The 16,552-nt window shown below is 40.9% G+C and overlaps 1 protein-coding gene across 1 annotated transcript in view; it reads right to left on the bottom strand.

Annotated features, from left to right (window-relative positions):
• The window catches only part of LOC147312506 (steroid hormone receptor ERR2-like), a 42,576-nt gene that overhangs the window by 8,502 nt on the left and 17,522 nt on the right, over positions 1 to 16,552 (bottom strand). Inside the window, exons 4-5 of the mRNA XM_086263946.1 lie at positions 10,299 to 10,409; positions 9,816 to 9,977 (exon numbers count right to left, since the gene is read on the bottom strand). Coding sequence (XP_086120072.1) covers positions 9,816 to 9,977; positions 10,299 to 10,409 — 273 coding nt within the window. The remainder of the gene's footprint in view (positions 1 to 9,815; positions 9,978 to 10,298; positions 10,410 to 16,552) is intronic.

Genomic DNA, 16,552 nt, shown 5'->3' with positions numbered 1-16,552 from the left:
CACTGCCAGGTGGTTGCTATGCAACATGATGATAATATATCATGTGTAATTCCACTTTTGTGGATATAAATGAGATGTTAATGTTGTGAATTGAAAACAATAGGTGATGATGATTTCATGAGGTATTGTGGATTGTTGTACATTCAAGGTTAAAAAGGTAATTTTAGTCATTTGTAATATGGTTCTCATGGAACCTGAAGGTATCATAACATATCATCCATAACTTAAATTTTGTGGATGTGTTATTGTTGTGAAACTAAAACTATAAAATCCTTTTATAAGTTGCTGCAGCTTCAGAAATGCTAATATCATGTCATTTTAACCTGTTATTAGCTGGTTGCTGGGCATCAGAATATCTGATATAGACAACAACCTTCAGGTGTATCAGATGAGCCTGCGTACCAAGTTTGGTAGCAAAAACATATGGACAGACATACACAGATTTGCGTATCATAGTAAAATGTCTTTTTTCCTGTTCATGCACAATCATTCCCTGTATATGAACATGGTGTCTCACTCTAATCCTGTTCCTGCCTATCACATTGTTCATATTCTTTATTGGCATCAACTTTCAACTCACCTCTTCTGGCTGTGGACTCTGAACTGGTATTTATTGGTTAGTTCATTCACAGGAATTTTGAGCCACCATGATTAAGAAACTGGATCTGTTCTGTAGCTGTGGTGTAGTTCTCCCAACAACATTTACCATCATGTATCACAAGTGTATTAATGTGCTGATTTTCAGTGTGTGAGAATTTGTTTAGAGTTTTGCAACAGGAGAAATCAGGTCCGTACATATACTGAATAACATATTCACTGGGATTGGGATGGAATTATGAAGGGGAATGCTTTAAACGCAGCAATGTTAAGATCCAAAAACAAAGCACACATGCAGGCTTCTTCCTGTGTTGTTCAACCTTTTGAACTTGGTGTGGCAATTCATCCAAATCTCGAGGTCGACCCATCAACTTTCACCTCTAACATTCACACACACCACATCAAACACCTGAAAGGACCTCAATGGCCACAATACCTTTCACTACTCTATGGTGAATAGGAAGGTGATTGGGGGATATTGACCAGGGCCTTGAACTCACCACGCTGCTTACTTAAATCTTGAAACTTGTATGGATCGGAATCGGACAGGTTGACTTAAAAGGGGTCCTCCCGATGTTTCTTATCAAGCAAATAGAGGAACGGCGGGAAGCGAGAGAATGAAACAGAGAGAAAAGAGTGCTGGGGGTGTCATTGATTAGTAGATTGTAATCAGTCCACCAAATGCGAAAGGGTATCGATCCAAGCCTCAGATCTGACAAACAGACATTTGATGGAGGACATCCGGTACATGTTTAGTGGGGGGAAGAGAGGACCACAGGATCACTGAATGTAGATATCAATGCTGTGTCAGGAATTCATGAGTTTACTCCAGATTCCCCAAAGACACTTCTGCAAGAGAAATGAATGGCCTAAATTTGGTGAGGCTTATTTAGAATAGTGAGGCAGGACTAGGGATGGGTACCGGTGTCCGGTGCCATGATGGCACCGGTTCTGACATAAACGGTAGTAACCAGACCGAAAAGCAGCGCACATTTCGGTGCTTTATTTCGGTGCTTTTTTTTCCTGAGCTGTGATACACTTTAGATTCTAGCCAATCATTTTACGTTTCCGAGGATAGTAGGCGGGGCCAGGTACGTACGTTCTGTTAGAGCAGAGCTACAGATTAAAAATGTCCAAGGCGAAGCGGTCAAAAGTCTGGCTGTACTTCACAGCAAAATATGCAAACTCAGCAGCCTGCAACAAGTGCTTTAAGCTGATACTGTGATACTGTCAAAGGAGGTAACACCTCAAATCCGATGAAACACCTGGCGACGCGTAGCGTTTTTTTTTAAAAGCCCAGAAATGCGCCGTATTTGATAGCTTGCTGCGAGACCTCACACCGAGCACATCTACTGCGGGTGGGTTGCCTGTTATGCAACATCCCCCAAAAACACGAAGAGGAGAGTCCTGGCCCCTAGCCCTGCCAGTGTAGCAGAAATGATGACAGATGATGGTGGCAGCAGCCGTTCTTCTCTGCGTGAGTAGCTAATTTACGTTGAGTAGGCTAACCACGTTATTACATTAATGCATGTAAGGTGAACTAGCAAACATCATCATAGCTACATGCGGCTGTCTTCTTGTTTGATGGCAGATACTCCCTTCACCCTGGCTAAAAAGGCTAAAATGACCAAAGAAAAAGTGGAAAACAGTTAAACATGAGAGGTTTAGGACAAAGTTTGTGTTTTTTTCCATTGTTTAAGCACTGCTTCCAGCCAAGAGTGATACCATATATGCCCCATAGCTGCAGAAAAGGCTAACATTGTTATATTTTTTACAACAGCTGAACATGAGAGGTTTTTGGACCAATTTTGTGTTCTCCATTCTTTAAGCACCGTTTGAGCACCGGCACCGTTTCAAAAGTACCGATTTGGCACCAGTATCGGATAAAACCTAAACGATACCCATCCCTAGGCAGGACAAAATAAGTCTGACAGTTAGAAAAAAGTAGCATAGTTACATACAGAAACAACCCGTTTAAATAACTATAAAGCAAGAACACTTAAGGCTAAAAATCATGCTTATTAGCTCCATTTAATGTAGCATACCTTTAATATACTGCCTCAACATAAAACCACCAATTGTGCAGAATGCCCTCCCTTTGTGATGCCAAAAGCTTGCTTATCATGGGTAACCTGTAGTGTCAGGCATCAGGACATTGGTAACAAATGCTTTGAGTCTTGAGAGCTGCTGGGTGTGGCCTTCGTGAACCTGGGCTGTTTTTGCATGTGGGACAGATGCTCAACTGGACTTTGTAAATAAAGTTTCGAGCTCTTTGTAAAATTCCTCCAGTTGCTCCTGTGCAATTTTGGAACTTGTGACATGTCAAAGTAACATCTGCATGGAGGCCAGGACTAAAGGTTTTCCCAGCAGAACATTGCACTGTGCTTTTCATTTTGTGACTCATTGGTGAAGACATGCATATATTTCCCTTATTTTCCCCCAGCACTCCTGGCCACCTTTTTCTTTTCTCTTTTTTTTAAACACTCAATTTACTGAAGCAATTTAGTGACTTCCTGGTTTCCCTTGGGTTAGCCTGGAGCTGGATGTGCGTCGCCTGGAGGTGGCTGAGTTAAGTGTCACTGTGGAGGGTGAATCCCCCTGATGAAATATCAATATTTCACCCTAGTGATTTGATGCCGTTTGACCAAACATGACACAATACTGAGCAAACCAGGCAACGTCAGCATCTCTGTGTTTGCAGTCTCTCTGCATGGAGATGAAGAACATGAACAGCGACGCTGTTCTGCTAAACTACAGGGTTTTAGAGTATTTATGTTTTACTTGTTAGCTGAATAAATCAAAATCCTTAATTTTACATCCTATAGGCTTTATCGCTATGCGTCTTCATAGTGTAGTGACTTAGACATTTGCTTCACAAACAAAAGGTTGCTGGTTCCATTCCAGTTGAGACAGAAATCCCCTTTAGGGTTGCGTCAGAAAAAAAAACATGGGGAGCTATCAGCTGTGGTGACCCTTGTGAACAAAGAAGCACCCGAAACTAGGTTTAGGTAAAATTATTTTAAACTTAAAGTGATTTCTTTAAATTATTTTAAAGAAATCTAGACTATTGGAAAATGCCTAAAAGACACTTTGAATAAAAAAATGTCAGTGCAAGAGTGCAAATTACTACTTATAGGGCTCAATGAAGCCTAATTTTTGGAGGTTACAGTTCACTTTACTTCAACTCAATTTTATTTATATAGTGGAAAAAAACCATCATCTCAAGGCGCTTTATGTAGGAAGACCCTACAATAATTCATCAAAAACCCAACAATCAGACAAAGTGCTATGAGCAAGCTCTTGGCGACAGTGGGAAAGAAAAAAAACAACCTTTTAACAAGAAGAAACCTCCGACAGAACCAGGGTCAGGGAGAGGCAGCCGTCTGTCATGACTGTTTGGGGGCGAGGGGAGGGAGACACGACAAAAGATATTATTAATCTCTGGCTGTTTTCCAAAGCATAAGTAATAATTAGATGCAGAGTGGTGTATAAACACATAGTAAGTGAAAAAATGTGAGTGAAGAAGAAACAGCAGCCTACAGCATAACTATGGGAGGATATAGGGTCACCTGATCCACCTCTAACAAATGCTTTATCAAAAAGGAAAATTATGACACTAATCTATAGAATCTAATCTAATCTATAGTATAGAGGGTCGCTGTAAAAAAACTGTAAAAAAAAGACTGAATACATGTAAATAGAGGGCTACTCAAATACCCATAAATGCCTAAAACTCAGAAGTTACTGCTAACTCTTTTAAGCTAAGTTTTGCTAACGAGGCCATTTTTCACCAAAGTATGTCTTTTACCTCTTCACTCTGTGCATTATTGCCAAAATTAGGAACACCCTGTCTCAGATACTAGAAGAACTAGTCCAAACATTTTTCAATTCCAGGCTGAACTCCTTGTTACAAAAATGCCACAGCAAGTATACCAACAGGGACTGGAAAGAGACACATTCTCTACTTTTATAACTAAGCTTGACAATTTTCTTTTTGATAATTAAACTATCTCAGTGACCCTGAAAAAAGCATTTATCTGCCACTACTGCATGCCATTAAATTTGAATTCTCTCTCCTCCAGCTTGTGCTTTGTACTCTCTCTTTGCACCTCTCTGCACAAGCTACACATTTATGATCTGTAGTTACGAGCCCAACTAACCTGCTCAGTGTTTATAGTGTGTTATTGCTCTGCGCTCATCTCTTCTCTCGCCACTCCCCACAGCTGACTGAGGCAGATGGCTGCCCCTCCCCGTCCCCCTAGTTCTGTCTGAGGTTTCTTCCTGTTAAAAGGGAGTCTTTTTCTTCCCATTGCCAAGTGCATGGCTACAGGGAATAGTAAGGTTTGTAACACTGCAAAATTTTGATCCAACTATGTAAACTGCTGTTTTTTTTAGTGATCAAATACATTTTAATGCTAATAGTTACAAAAAGATTTACTACGCTGACAAAATGTAATCAAAATGAAATTTTTTAGCCATAAAGAAAGAGACAGTAAGTTATATAACAAAATGTCCCTATTTATTTGAGCATTAAAATAAATAGGGACTGTTTTTTGCTAACTTTAAAATCAAAATCAGAAGTATTTTTGTTGCTTTTACATCTATCACACTGTTCACTGTTTTAAAACCATGTTGTGCTCTGCAAACTGTGGGGCAGCTTTTGTAGTAATGCATTGACCTGCAGGGGGAGGCTGTTGTTGTTGTGTGTGTGTGTGTGTGTGTGTGTGTGTGTGTGTGTGGGGAGAGGGGTGTTGCCGTTTCACCAAACACATTACAATACTGTAACACTGTAAAAACCCATATTTAGCCAATGTAGCATGTTAGTCAGCAATATGTCTATTTCTTTAAAGGTCCCCAGGTCCCCAAAAAAAGAACTGTTTGGCAGGGTTCTGGTAATGCAACAAAAAAATACAGGTGCGTGTAAGATAACTGAGGCCCTGCTCAGTACAGTGAGGAGACTGAGTGGTTGGCAGTGAAGCTTGAAGCTGTCATTGAGAGCGAGGTCTAAAACAGACAGCAGTTCACTCTCTATTCATTTAGTATCATTACAGGCCTCCTAAGAGCCCTAATGGGCCTAATAAAAAGACAGAGGTAATAATGAGACTTGAGGGCCCTATATGAGCAGGAGGAGTAGGAGAGGGAGAGCCAGGGGAACAGGAGAACAAGGAAGCCAGAGAGTGTGTGTGAAAGATATTATGGCAGAGGGTGCGCGGGACAGAAACAGAGAAAAAGAAAGGAAAAAGAACGAGCATTAGATAAAGTGAATAGAGGGCGCTGTACGCTTTTGACTTGAATGTAGTCTACGCTTTGTGAGGTGGTCTGTGTGTGTGTGGTTACAAATCAAGGGCCACAATAACATGTCTCCTATCATGTTCTTGAAGCCAAAATGTGTGTTTTTGTTTTATTTTTTAAAAACTTCAATATTTTTAATTGGCTCCTTTGCACACAAAAAAACCTAAACCAAACTAAACTGTGAGGATTAAAAATTCATCAAATTACTTCTTTCCAGCTGTAAAACACAAATATTTAAGCCTTCACAATGAACACGTGTACCACAATACCTAAGGAGTATTACATGTTTCTTCCCAGCTCTCCACATGTGGATGCTGAAGGACTTTCACATTAATGGAGCGATCTGCGCTAATGACTCCTATTACCTCATCGTTAAGGCCATTTGCGCAGTGGGCTATGAGTGTAATGGAGGGAGTGGACTGTTAAACTGTAGGGACCCCTTTTGTCTTAATCGTTACTTGGTGACACTTTGACCCAGTGGCCGCGGGTAAAATGTCTCCAGAGTGTCACGTGCTGCCTTTAATAACTCTGACAGATCTGGATTTAGATCCTCACACCATACAAGATCAATACTTTTTTATTTATATTTATATATATATGTATATATATAAAAAAATGTAATGAGAATAAGGCAGTGGAAAAACATTACAGTAAAATTCATTACAGGCCCCATGGGGCTCCATTAAATTGAGGAATTTGACTGTAGTTACCCTATTTGGCTCTTTTATGAAAAATACACCTGAATTAGATTTTTTCCCTTGTTCACAAGATGTTGGATGGAAAAGAGGTCAGGAGTAAAAAACAAAAAACAAAACCCAAAAACTGTGCATTTGGGTCAGGGAAGCTCCTTTTGTTCCTGTTAACGCTTGTTTCTCGATGTAAACTCGAGAGTGGTGAGACAGCATGTCTCAAACCCCAGCAACCCTCCATTGGCTAATCGTTTAATAAGGCTTCTCTTTTCCTAAACATTCATGTAAAGTTCAAAGGGCTGGTTTGGGCTCAGCTCATTTTGGCCCACAGTCCAAACAGATGATGTAAGCTTTCCCCAACAGGTAACTTCCTTCATGTTACTCCACTATGCAATCGATGCTGTTTTCAGATGGTTGCCCACTTGGCTGACTGTGGATGAAGTGGCTAGGTGCCCCACTAGTGGAACACAGCATACATTTGAGAATCACTGGTCTACAGCAAATTGACACATAATGTGGAGGAGTTGTCTCCTAATGTCATTCTCCATTCCTGAACTTTTCTTACTGCTAAGGCCTCAATCACACGAGCCTGTCAACGACCATCTGGCAAACAAAGGTCATAAGGTTGTCAGGTAAGGTCCCTAGTTAGTTGCCAGGGTTGTCAGTAGTTTGCATGGAAGTACTGCAAATACTTGCAGACATCTCTCTGAGCTTTAGTTAAACTTAAAAAAGTACAACGCAAACCGGAAATAAAAAATATTTACCATTAGAGTAAATTTTCCTGCATCAGCCAATGCATTTCAAAAGCGTCAACTTTTACTTTGAAGGCAAACAACAAAATGACATATAAGTGTCATTATTTATTAAACAAAGCCAAAATGCTAAATAAATACGCCCCATGATTCAGTTGTTAGTAGAACCGGCTTTAGCGACAATAACTTGAAGTAACTGTTTTCTGTATGACATCAAATCATTGTAACCTTCTTTACGCCACTGATTTAGCCCATTGAGGTTTGTTTATGTCAAGCTCTCTTAAGGTCCCCTGTATTTCAATGAGATTGAGGTCTAGACTTTGACTGGGCCATTACAACACCTTGATCCTTTTTCCACCCGTGAATAAGCTTTCTCACTGGAGTTCAATTAAAAAAACAAAACAAACTTTAACTCTTACCAGACTGATGTGCAAGAACATTGGGCTCAAATTGTGGTCATAAATATTTTGTACTACTGAGTTTTGTAACCTTGTAAACCAAAATATCTGAAAATTTTATGTTTGTGCATTCGTAGATGAGAATTTGTTTGTGTGTGTAAAAAAGATTTGTGTTTGTAAAAATATTTACACAAGTTACAGTTTTTTTTGTTAAGGTCTGCTTACAGATACAAAACAAAAAACTATGTGTAAAGCTCTGCGCTCAAGTTTCCTGGCTGTGTGTGAGTTTCAACATACAAGTACGAATTTTGACCCGTTTTTTCTTCCTTTCAGCTGATTGGTCAATGTCATCTCAATCACAAATTTAACAATCCAATCAGAGAACAGATGGGTTTGGCTGTTGGAGTGGCGCTTTCCATATAAAAGTTTCAGATATTTTGGTTTACAAGGTTACAAAACTCAGTTCACAACTACGCATTTGATTTACAAGTACAAAATATTTATGACCACAATTTGAGCCCATACATTCCTGATATCTTTGCTGCTTGGCATTACATTAACACACATCTGAATACCGCAGACCAGCAAACTGCCAAAACCTCAGTTTTCACAGAGGTGCTCACCCTCGCTGATGATCAATTAATTAACTTGATTAGTAGCAGCTTGCTGCCACTTATCTTTCTATTTCCTACAGAAGCAGTAAGGTTGTACTTTGTTTACACACTTCTACATCTTTTAGTTTTTGTCAAATAAATAATGACACAGGTTACATGTCATGTGCATTTCCTTTGAGGCTTTATTTACTTAATTTTAAACAGATAATTTTTATTATGTCCTGATATGTAAAGCCACAAAATTAAAAGAGGATGTACTTTCTTTTTCCCATAACCGTATTTGCCATCGTCCTATAACTACTCTGGGCCACTGCTCAGCAAACGATTCATAGTCTTGCTTTAAGTGTGGACGATGAGTCAGTAAATGGGACAAATAGGACAGCACTGTGCCAGCCCAAAAGGAGACAGAGAGAAAAAAACTCCATTGTTTTGGCAAAAAATCATTTTTTATTTACTCTGAATAAATTCATTTTTGTTTTTACGACTAATTAATTGTGTTTAAGCAAGCATGAGACCTTTTTTAGTTCCTTACTCTGACGTAAGGATTTGCTTTTTTTTGTTATCACCTTGAAATAAATGCACAACAAAAGACAACTGAAGATAAAATTTGTGTCCTGACTGCTGCCATTTATTTTAATCAATTAGGAACCCCTTTAAGAAATGCATCAGTGAAGAATATTACTAGCTTTAATTGAATAATAATTGAATTGACAACACGTGTGTCTTTTACATGCTTTATTTAACCAGATCAATGGCTTGCATATACTTTGAAACCAGCCAGTGCTCCTTATGAACACGCGGAGGTCCAAAGTGTCTCCTTCAGCCGATAAAGATGAGAAGAACGGAAGATCTAAGAACATTTGCATAGCAAGTCTTATTTAAGAATTCATCAACAAGGAGAAGGGAAATCCATCAGTATTTCCCTAAATAAATCAATTTCACCACAGGCCCTGTGTAGTCTCCTTAAGTAAGTAAGAGGATTGCTTTCTTTAAGTCTGGGATTGAAATGGAATACATTGACATAGGGGCGGGTCCCCCCCACAGACTCTCCCACCCCACTCCACCCCACCCCAGTCAAATCAAAGGTTTCAGCTGCTCTTTATTGATTAGATTTTAGAATATGGGACTAGCTTCTCCCTTAGGTGCAGATGAGTAGCAGATGTTAATTATCCTGTGTGTGTGCATGCGTATGAACGGGAGGGGGTGGCGGGTTATGTACAGCAGTCGGTGAAGTACTCCAGTAATCTCACACTGTAACATTTGAGCAAATCAAAGAGCAAATGGGAGCAGTTTCTCCTCCGCTTTACTAACTGCACAAGACCACACGTGAACCTTTTTTTTTTTTTTTTTTTAGCAACTTAATAGATGGCCTGTATAAAAAGCACCTATGTCTGAAATTTCACATTAAGACAAGTGTTTGGAAAGCCAGAGCCCTGATGACAGGTTCAGTCAAGAGCAGTCACATGTTTCTACCTGGGATATGTTTGGCCCAGCCAATGATGACCACCAGCTCGCGGTCAGCCAAGTCACAAAGCGTTGTCAGAGCCTTGATGTCTCCGTCCGGCATGGTGGGGTCAGGCATGGCATAGATCTTCTCTGGCTCCACCACCAGCAAATGAGAGACGATCTTTGTCACTAAGAGGGGGAAGAGACAGAGAGAGAGATAGAGAGAAGGACGGAGGGCGTGAAGGAATATAAATGTACTGTGGTGTGCGACAGTTTTAGGCAACAGTGTTTGCCTAAAATATGATCATATTGTGCCACATCAATCTCATCTTTGGATGTAGATAACAATGCTCTCGCCATATTCCTCAAGGGGATTCATTTCACAGCTTTATGTCCCATCATATTAACTAATAAAGTTAATGCTTTTTGTAATGCTCAGGTAATACACACATTGTTACTGAGTGAGATTTTAAATGAAAAAAAGAAAAAAGCAACAAAAAAGCAACTCACGTGGTTTTTTGGCTGGAGGGGGGAGGGTGAGGCCGAGGTAGGCGCCGTTTTCGGCATCCAACCGCCGCTTGTACTTCTGACGCCCCCCTCTCACTCGATCCAGACGCACACCTGCAAAGAAAAATAATTAAAAATATCACGTATGCATAAGATAAACCAAAGCCACTCTGACGAATCCACAAAACGTAATGATTACGTAGCAAAATAAAATAAAAGGGAACTTTTCACTTGTTATGTTTGGAAGTAGGCGTTGCTGCTGACTTTCTCACTTTCTTTTTATATGCTTAATTTTTGAAAGTTACATTCAGTTATAACGACCTATTTTATGGCATCGTATTTGCTACAGCTTATTATAAAACTGTAGCCTATTTATTGGGGGGAAAACTTGACCTATTTTGCTGTGTCATCAGACTCTCACGAGCATTTCAGGGTTTTTAATTTTCTACCCTGTATATGACAAATACTATATAACCATTCTTCATATAATATACAGTACAAAAATTAGGATAACAGCATTTTTCTGTCATTTATCTACATAAACAGTTACATTCCTTTATTTTTAACCTTTCAACCATCAAGCAGGACTTCTGAGTGGAAGTTTAAGCATTCACATGCAGGATTATCTTCAAAGCCATCACAGAGGATGCGGGCTGGATGCACCTTGTCTCCTGAATTGATACGTTTGCATTAAAAGTTGTTTGAGCACTGAGGGAGAGCAAACAGATTTTACATGGTCAAGTGGAATTAAGTCGTGTGAGATTTCCCAGTGACTCATATAAATTCCTTTGATTCCCCTGGAAACAAAAGAATCCGATTAGGATGGTCTTTCAATTTCCTGACACCGACTATCCACTAACCTAATTACCCACCGTGCCCAGAGGGAGCTCATTCTTCCCAGCAAACACAGTGAGATCATTTTATGCCTGGCAGATTGAAGCTAAATCGAGAGCCCCTCTCCTAACACAGCTTTCCATTTGTACGCCTTAAAGTAATCAATAAGGCTTGCAAATAGACTTCTTGTTCTTTGAACACATGTGGATGCGGTTTTAATTAGTCAGTTAGGCAGGCAGGAGCTGGGTTTGCGATAGATGGAGCTTTAGTGGTTGTTTTTAGCATTACTCTTGGTTAAGTTAAATTTAAAATGATAAATTGGGCTTCAGGAAACAGTGTGCATGTACTCCAGATATTAAATCAGTTCAGGAGCCTCTCTCTCTCTATTTAATGGTACACAGAGGCCTAATAAAGGGTTATGCAGTTAGTTAAGCCTTTCACAATAATAAGCTTGTTTAATGCATAAATATATTAAGAAGGTACCAAAACCGAATTCATGCAGCATGTTCTTGTAAGGCTAACTGACAGTGAATTGTTGCTGCTTTTGCCCCTAACATTATCAAGACACACACACACTGACACACACACACACCAGTTTCCCTGCCGTGGGCTGCTAGGTCATGTAGCTACAACAAGCGACAAGTGACCAAACAGCCAGAGTTAGAATTCCAAGATCCGCGGGGGCTGTTTGAACTCGAACATCCAACTGGCCCATAATTAATAGACGCTGACAAGAATTAAGAGCTCAGCGCTAACCAGTTTCAGTTTACAGCTTAGCGGCGCTCCAAACAGCAGAGACCCGAGGCAGGAGGGCAGGGACAACGACAAGGGAAAAAAACAAGGGTTAGATAAGGCTGAAGAGTGGGAGGGTTGGAAAATCAAACAGAACAATCTGCTGTGCTTGGATGAATATATCTGTTTTCTGATGGTTTCTTCTTTCTCAATTTGTACATCCTCTCTCTGTCGGCCCTGCCTGTCCCAATGACCACCTGATCTCACCAGTGCGGGATTATCTCCTCCCCATGTGATATGGAACAGTACTGAGAATATGACCACAACAAGACAGCTGAATGAGGCCCCTGGAAGAGGGCCGGAGAGGGTGCGAGGGGGGCAGTGTGTGTCATCGTCAGCACCGCATTCCTAACCTCAGGCCCAAAACCACATCGGCCTCCGCGCTTCAAGACAATGCGGGTCCAGACGAGAGCCTCTGACATGGGTTGGGGGCGGCGGGGGCCAGGCGGGTCCACAGATCATCTTAAAGGCATCCAGATCCTTTTTTATGGTTGCTGGCCTTTCATAAAGTGTGACAGGCAAAGTATGGATGCATGGGTGAGGTTATGGGGTAAAAGAAATGTGTGTGCTGGATAATATGAATTCACATACTACAGCACGCTCATAACTTTGTGCTGACTGCGAGAAAGACGGGCTGAGATACTTGGCTGAAAGTCTATTCTTGCTATGTGAGTGTGTTTGTGTGCGTGCACATGTGTGTGGCAAGACGATGAGGCATATTTACATTGGAGCAATCTTTACAGCCACCTGATCTGTTTTGCTTTCACATACACAACATTTATTGACTTGTTAAAACGTTAAGGCAAATTTCTTATTAAAGTGACAGTGTTTCGCTTCATGAATGAAATCTGAGTTAAGTATGTGATTAAATTTTCGGCCTAAAGCCCCCACCCAAATTGTCTAAATCCACATTCTTCGCAATGTGGTCAGAAACATCGGTCTATATGCTGAAAAACACCCACATCAGCAGTGTCTTCAATGTAAAACTGAAGCCAGAAAAACAAAAATACACAAAGGAAGACAGAAGGTTGAGCAAAAACAAAAAAAAGTGTCCAAAAAAAACATTCATGATATAAATGAGATTCATTCTTCTGGTACAAAAAGATGCTCTACAGAGCAGCTGTCATCACTGAAAGGTGCATGTGTCTCATATCGAGACTGTGTGTTACTATGTGAACATGTGCTCGTGTGTACATGCGTGTTTAAGCTTCTCACTCTCAACTATTTTCAGCCTTTCACCTGTCAGAGGCGCTTCTTTCGAGAGAATGTGTCAGAATTGGCTGGCTGGCTAACGCTGCCAAAGGGAGATTAGGAGCTCCCTATTTTAGCTGGGAAAAATCAGAGGGATGCGGCGTGCAGCCCCCTCCGACGCAGCCTGCTCACCCTTTGCAAAGCGCAGCCGCTCTGCCCTTCCAGGGCTGCCTCTCAACATCTGATCTGGAAAGTCAGAAAGAGCTACAGTAAAGGCTGTCATCGGGTTTTTTTCTTAAGTCTGGGTGGGCTGAAAATAAGAAGGGAAAGGCGAAGAAAAGACGACACAAAAAGTTGAAGGGAACTGGATTGGGTTGGGTATTAACATGGTGCACCATCTGCTGCAACCCCCTCCCGGTGGCCTGGCAATGCTGGCACTGCTTAACCGTAACTGCCATGGCACTTGTATCACTCTTTATCATGTTTTACACTTACATAAATCTGAGCCAGCGTGTCCACAAAGGGCTATTATTTTGTCTCGCAGTGCCGCCCTAACCACAGATGCAGCTCTAATAAAAAACATCTGCAGAGCTCGAGAAGGGCCGAGATCATTCATGAAGTTGAAGCTGGTGTAGTGGACAAAATAAAATGTTTTTAAAAAGCTAGAACGGTGTCAGTGACAAGCATGGGACCTCAAGGAGCGATTCTGAGCCCCTTGTCAGGGGTGATATACATTTTAACATGTGTGTTGGGAAGCGAGTACATGTATAGAAGGGTTGTTATGAGGTCAGCGCTTCGCTAAATCCTTTTCTTCGGAGGAACACGTGTTAGCCTCCGTGTCTGATCTATCACCTGCCAGACAGTGAGGACAGGCCAGTGCAGAGCCTCTGGGTGGGCGCTGACTTTCAGCTGCATTCTGCCAGCTACTCTGACACCCTAAAAAGCAAACAAGCCCCCACACATGTGCTGTTAGATAGACAAGTTTACGGTACAAGAAAAAACAAGTGGCAAGAAGGGAGGGGTCCTTCTCACTTATAGTTCAAGTACTTCGAATGGTGCAGACCAACACATGCTAAAAATTCTGGTTCTGAAGACGCCCACAGAGTATAGACTTTGGGTATATCTTTATTATGGTGATGTAATCTTAGCATATAGATTGGTTTCTGATTTAAGCCTATTGATTTGGAAGGGACCTGACAGTCTGTGATATTGGATATGGCTTTACTAATCTTTTGTGTATGTGGCCGGAGGAAAATAAGGCTGTAACATTACCCTGGTAGCCACGTTCGCTCAGGAAAGACTGCTGATCCCTATCTGTGGTTAGGAGAGGGCGAGACAGCGGTGTAGGTTGCCAAAATAGTCTGGCAGCTTGTGTTCATCCACCACATTACAGCGATGTCAGAAAATCCCAGCATGCAAAGAATAAACCACAGAAACACCGAGCTAACATCACTGAACTAGAACCCACCAGTAGTGACTAAAAGACCAAACTGTAAGCGCCTTTTATGCTCAGACCTGCTTCTTCCAGGACAGACACTCAGTGGGTATAAGGCGATATGCTTCTGTTCCAGTGGGACTTGGTTTTTGAACACGATAATTTGTTAACATGATGATCGGACACCTGTTCAAGGACCAACATAGATACCCATGCTTACTGGCACAAAAAGAAAAAAAGAATCCATCTCTCTTCTTCAGCAGGATGTGACTCAAAGCGGAAATTGAAAAATGCACACGCGGTAGATTCTTGCATCATTTAACACCGTACAGTAATGCTATGGGATATTAGCGCCGCTATTAGCTGGGGGCACTGACTCCTGGCAGTTGTGACTGACACCATACCTTCCGTGAGTTGTAATTACGTGAAAGTTTTTCCACTGACCTGTGACCTTTCATCAGTCTCAGCTGTACATTTGAGGGGTCAGTGAATGAGGCTTCCTCGAACAGCTGCCCTTCGCTGCCGTCCACCCGGCTCATCCAGGTGCTCTGCTTTGACAAAGCAGTAAAGCCGAACCAGGAGAGAGGCCTGTCATCTATATTATTTATTCGATTTTCTTGGAAAAATAATAATCTGTTACATCTTAAACAGACAGCTTAGCTCAACATACCCTTAAGCATAATCCATAAATTCCCTTTGCATTATGTTGGCACTGGCCACAGCTAGAATACCTGATTTATTTAGACCCCTATCACACCTGAAGCCACCAAACCAAGTTCGAAGAAGTAAAGTCAGCTGATTAGTGGCAGGTGGCGCACAGCAGAAGGGTTTTCCCCACCCACTAATGGGGCTCAAAATCCCTGGCAGCTACCCTTTAAAAGTCAGGATGGCACGACTGGCACGAGGAAGAGAAATATTGGAAACTTCTAGAGCAACTCATCACAATATATAACTCTCACAGCACCCCGAGGGAGGCGTTTTTTAGGAAGCCACTGCCAACGTGAGGGAAATTTGCAATGGGAACAAATGAATAACTTATGAAACTTACAATATCCAGTTTATGTATTTATCAATGTTTACCTGTTAATAGCTGAAGATTATAATAGTTAAAATAGAAACGTATCTGGAAACATTTTATTAATTAAAAAGTTAAAATGGTTTCATTTCAAAGGAAAGAAGTAAAAAAAACACAAGCCTGCTTAATATTGACAAGGATTGCTACGAAAAATGAAATTTGCTCAAATGTGTAAACCTTCAACATAAAACCATTTTTCTGTTTGGACACCACAATCATGAGTTTACACCTAAAAAATCTGTTTTTAAGCTTTCAGTTCATCCACATCAGAGAGTCAGTCAGCTATTTTTTTATGTCAAAGATCAAGGTTTACTGCGATCTCACAAAACATATTTGGGCCAAACTGATTAGGTCTGGCTTGGATATGGATATAAAACACAAGTTAACTGGTTTCTGGTTTCTCTGTAATTATTGTATTTAGGTCTGGACTGTGGAGGCATCACTACAATTGTGGGTGTCTTCAAAATATCCCTTCAGTAGACGCTCAAACATTCGTCTTTGTTGGTTTAAAAGATTTGCGTTTCAAATCTGAGTCTGGATAATTGTGAGGATAATAGAAACCTTCTTTATTAAGCGAATACTTTAACACTACGCTTCCTTATTCTTTTCAGTGTATCCATCTCCTGTTTGTGGAATGTGCTGTTGTCTTTAAGTCCTCTGGATTCATTCCACGCTGCATTAGTTATTATTAATCTCTGGCTTTCTTCCACAGTGTATCTTTTGTCCTGTCTCCCTCCCCTTAACTCAAACCAGTTGCAGCGGAGTCCGCAGGTTTCTAACCATTGAAAGGGAGTTTTTCCTCCCTGTCACCGACTGCTTGCTCATAGGGAGACGTCTGATTGTTGGGATTTTATCTGTATTATTGTAGGATCTTTATTTTACGGTAAAGCGTCTTGAGGTGACAGTTGTTGTGATTTGGTGCTATGTAAA

Source organism: Aulonocara sp. 'chitande type north' Nkhata Bay, linkage group LG15 (assembly GCF_057382095.1).
Source record: "Aulonocara sp. 'chitande type north' Nkhata Bay isolate Kocher_YH1m ecotype deep benthic linkage group LG15, A_spYH_male_GT1.1, whole genome shotgun sequence".
Taxonomy (NCBI): domain Eukaryota; kingdom Metazoa; phylum Chordata; class Actinopteri; order Cichliformes; family Cichlidae; genus Aulonocara; species Aulonocara sp. 'chitande type north' Nkhata Bay.
This window is presented reverse-complemented; position numbering and strand designations above follow the sequence as displayed.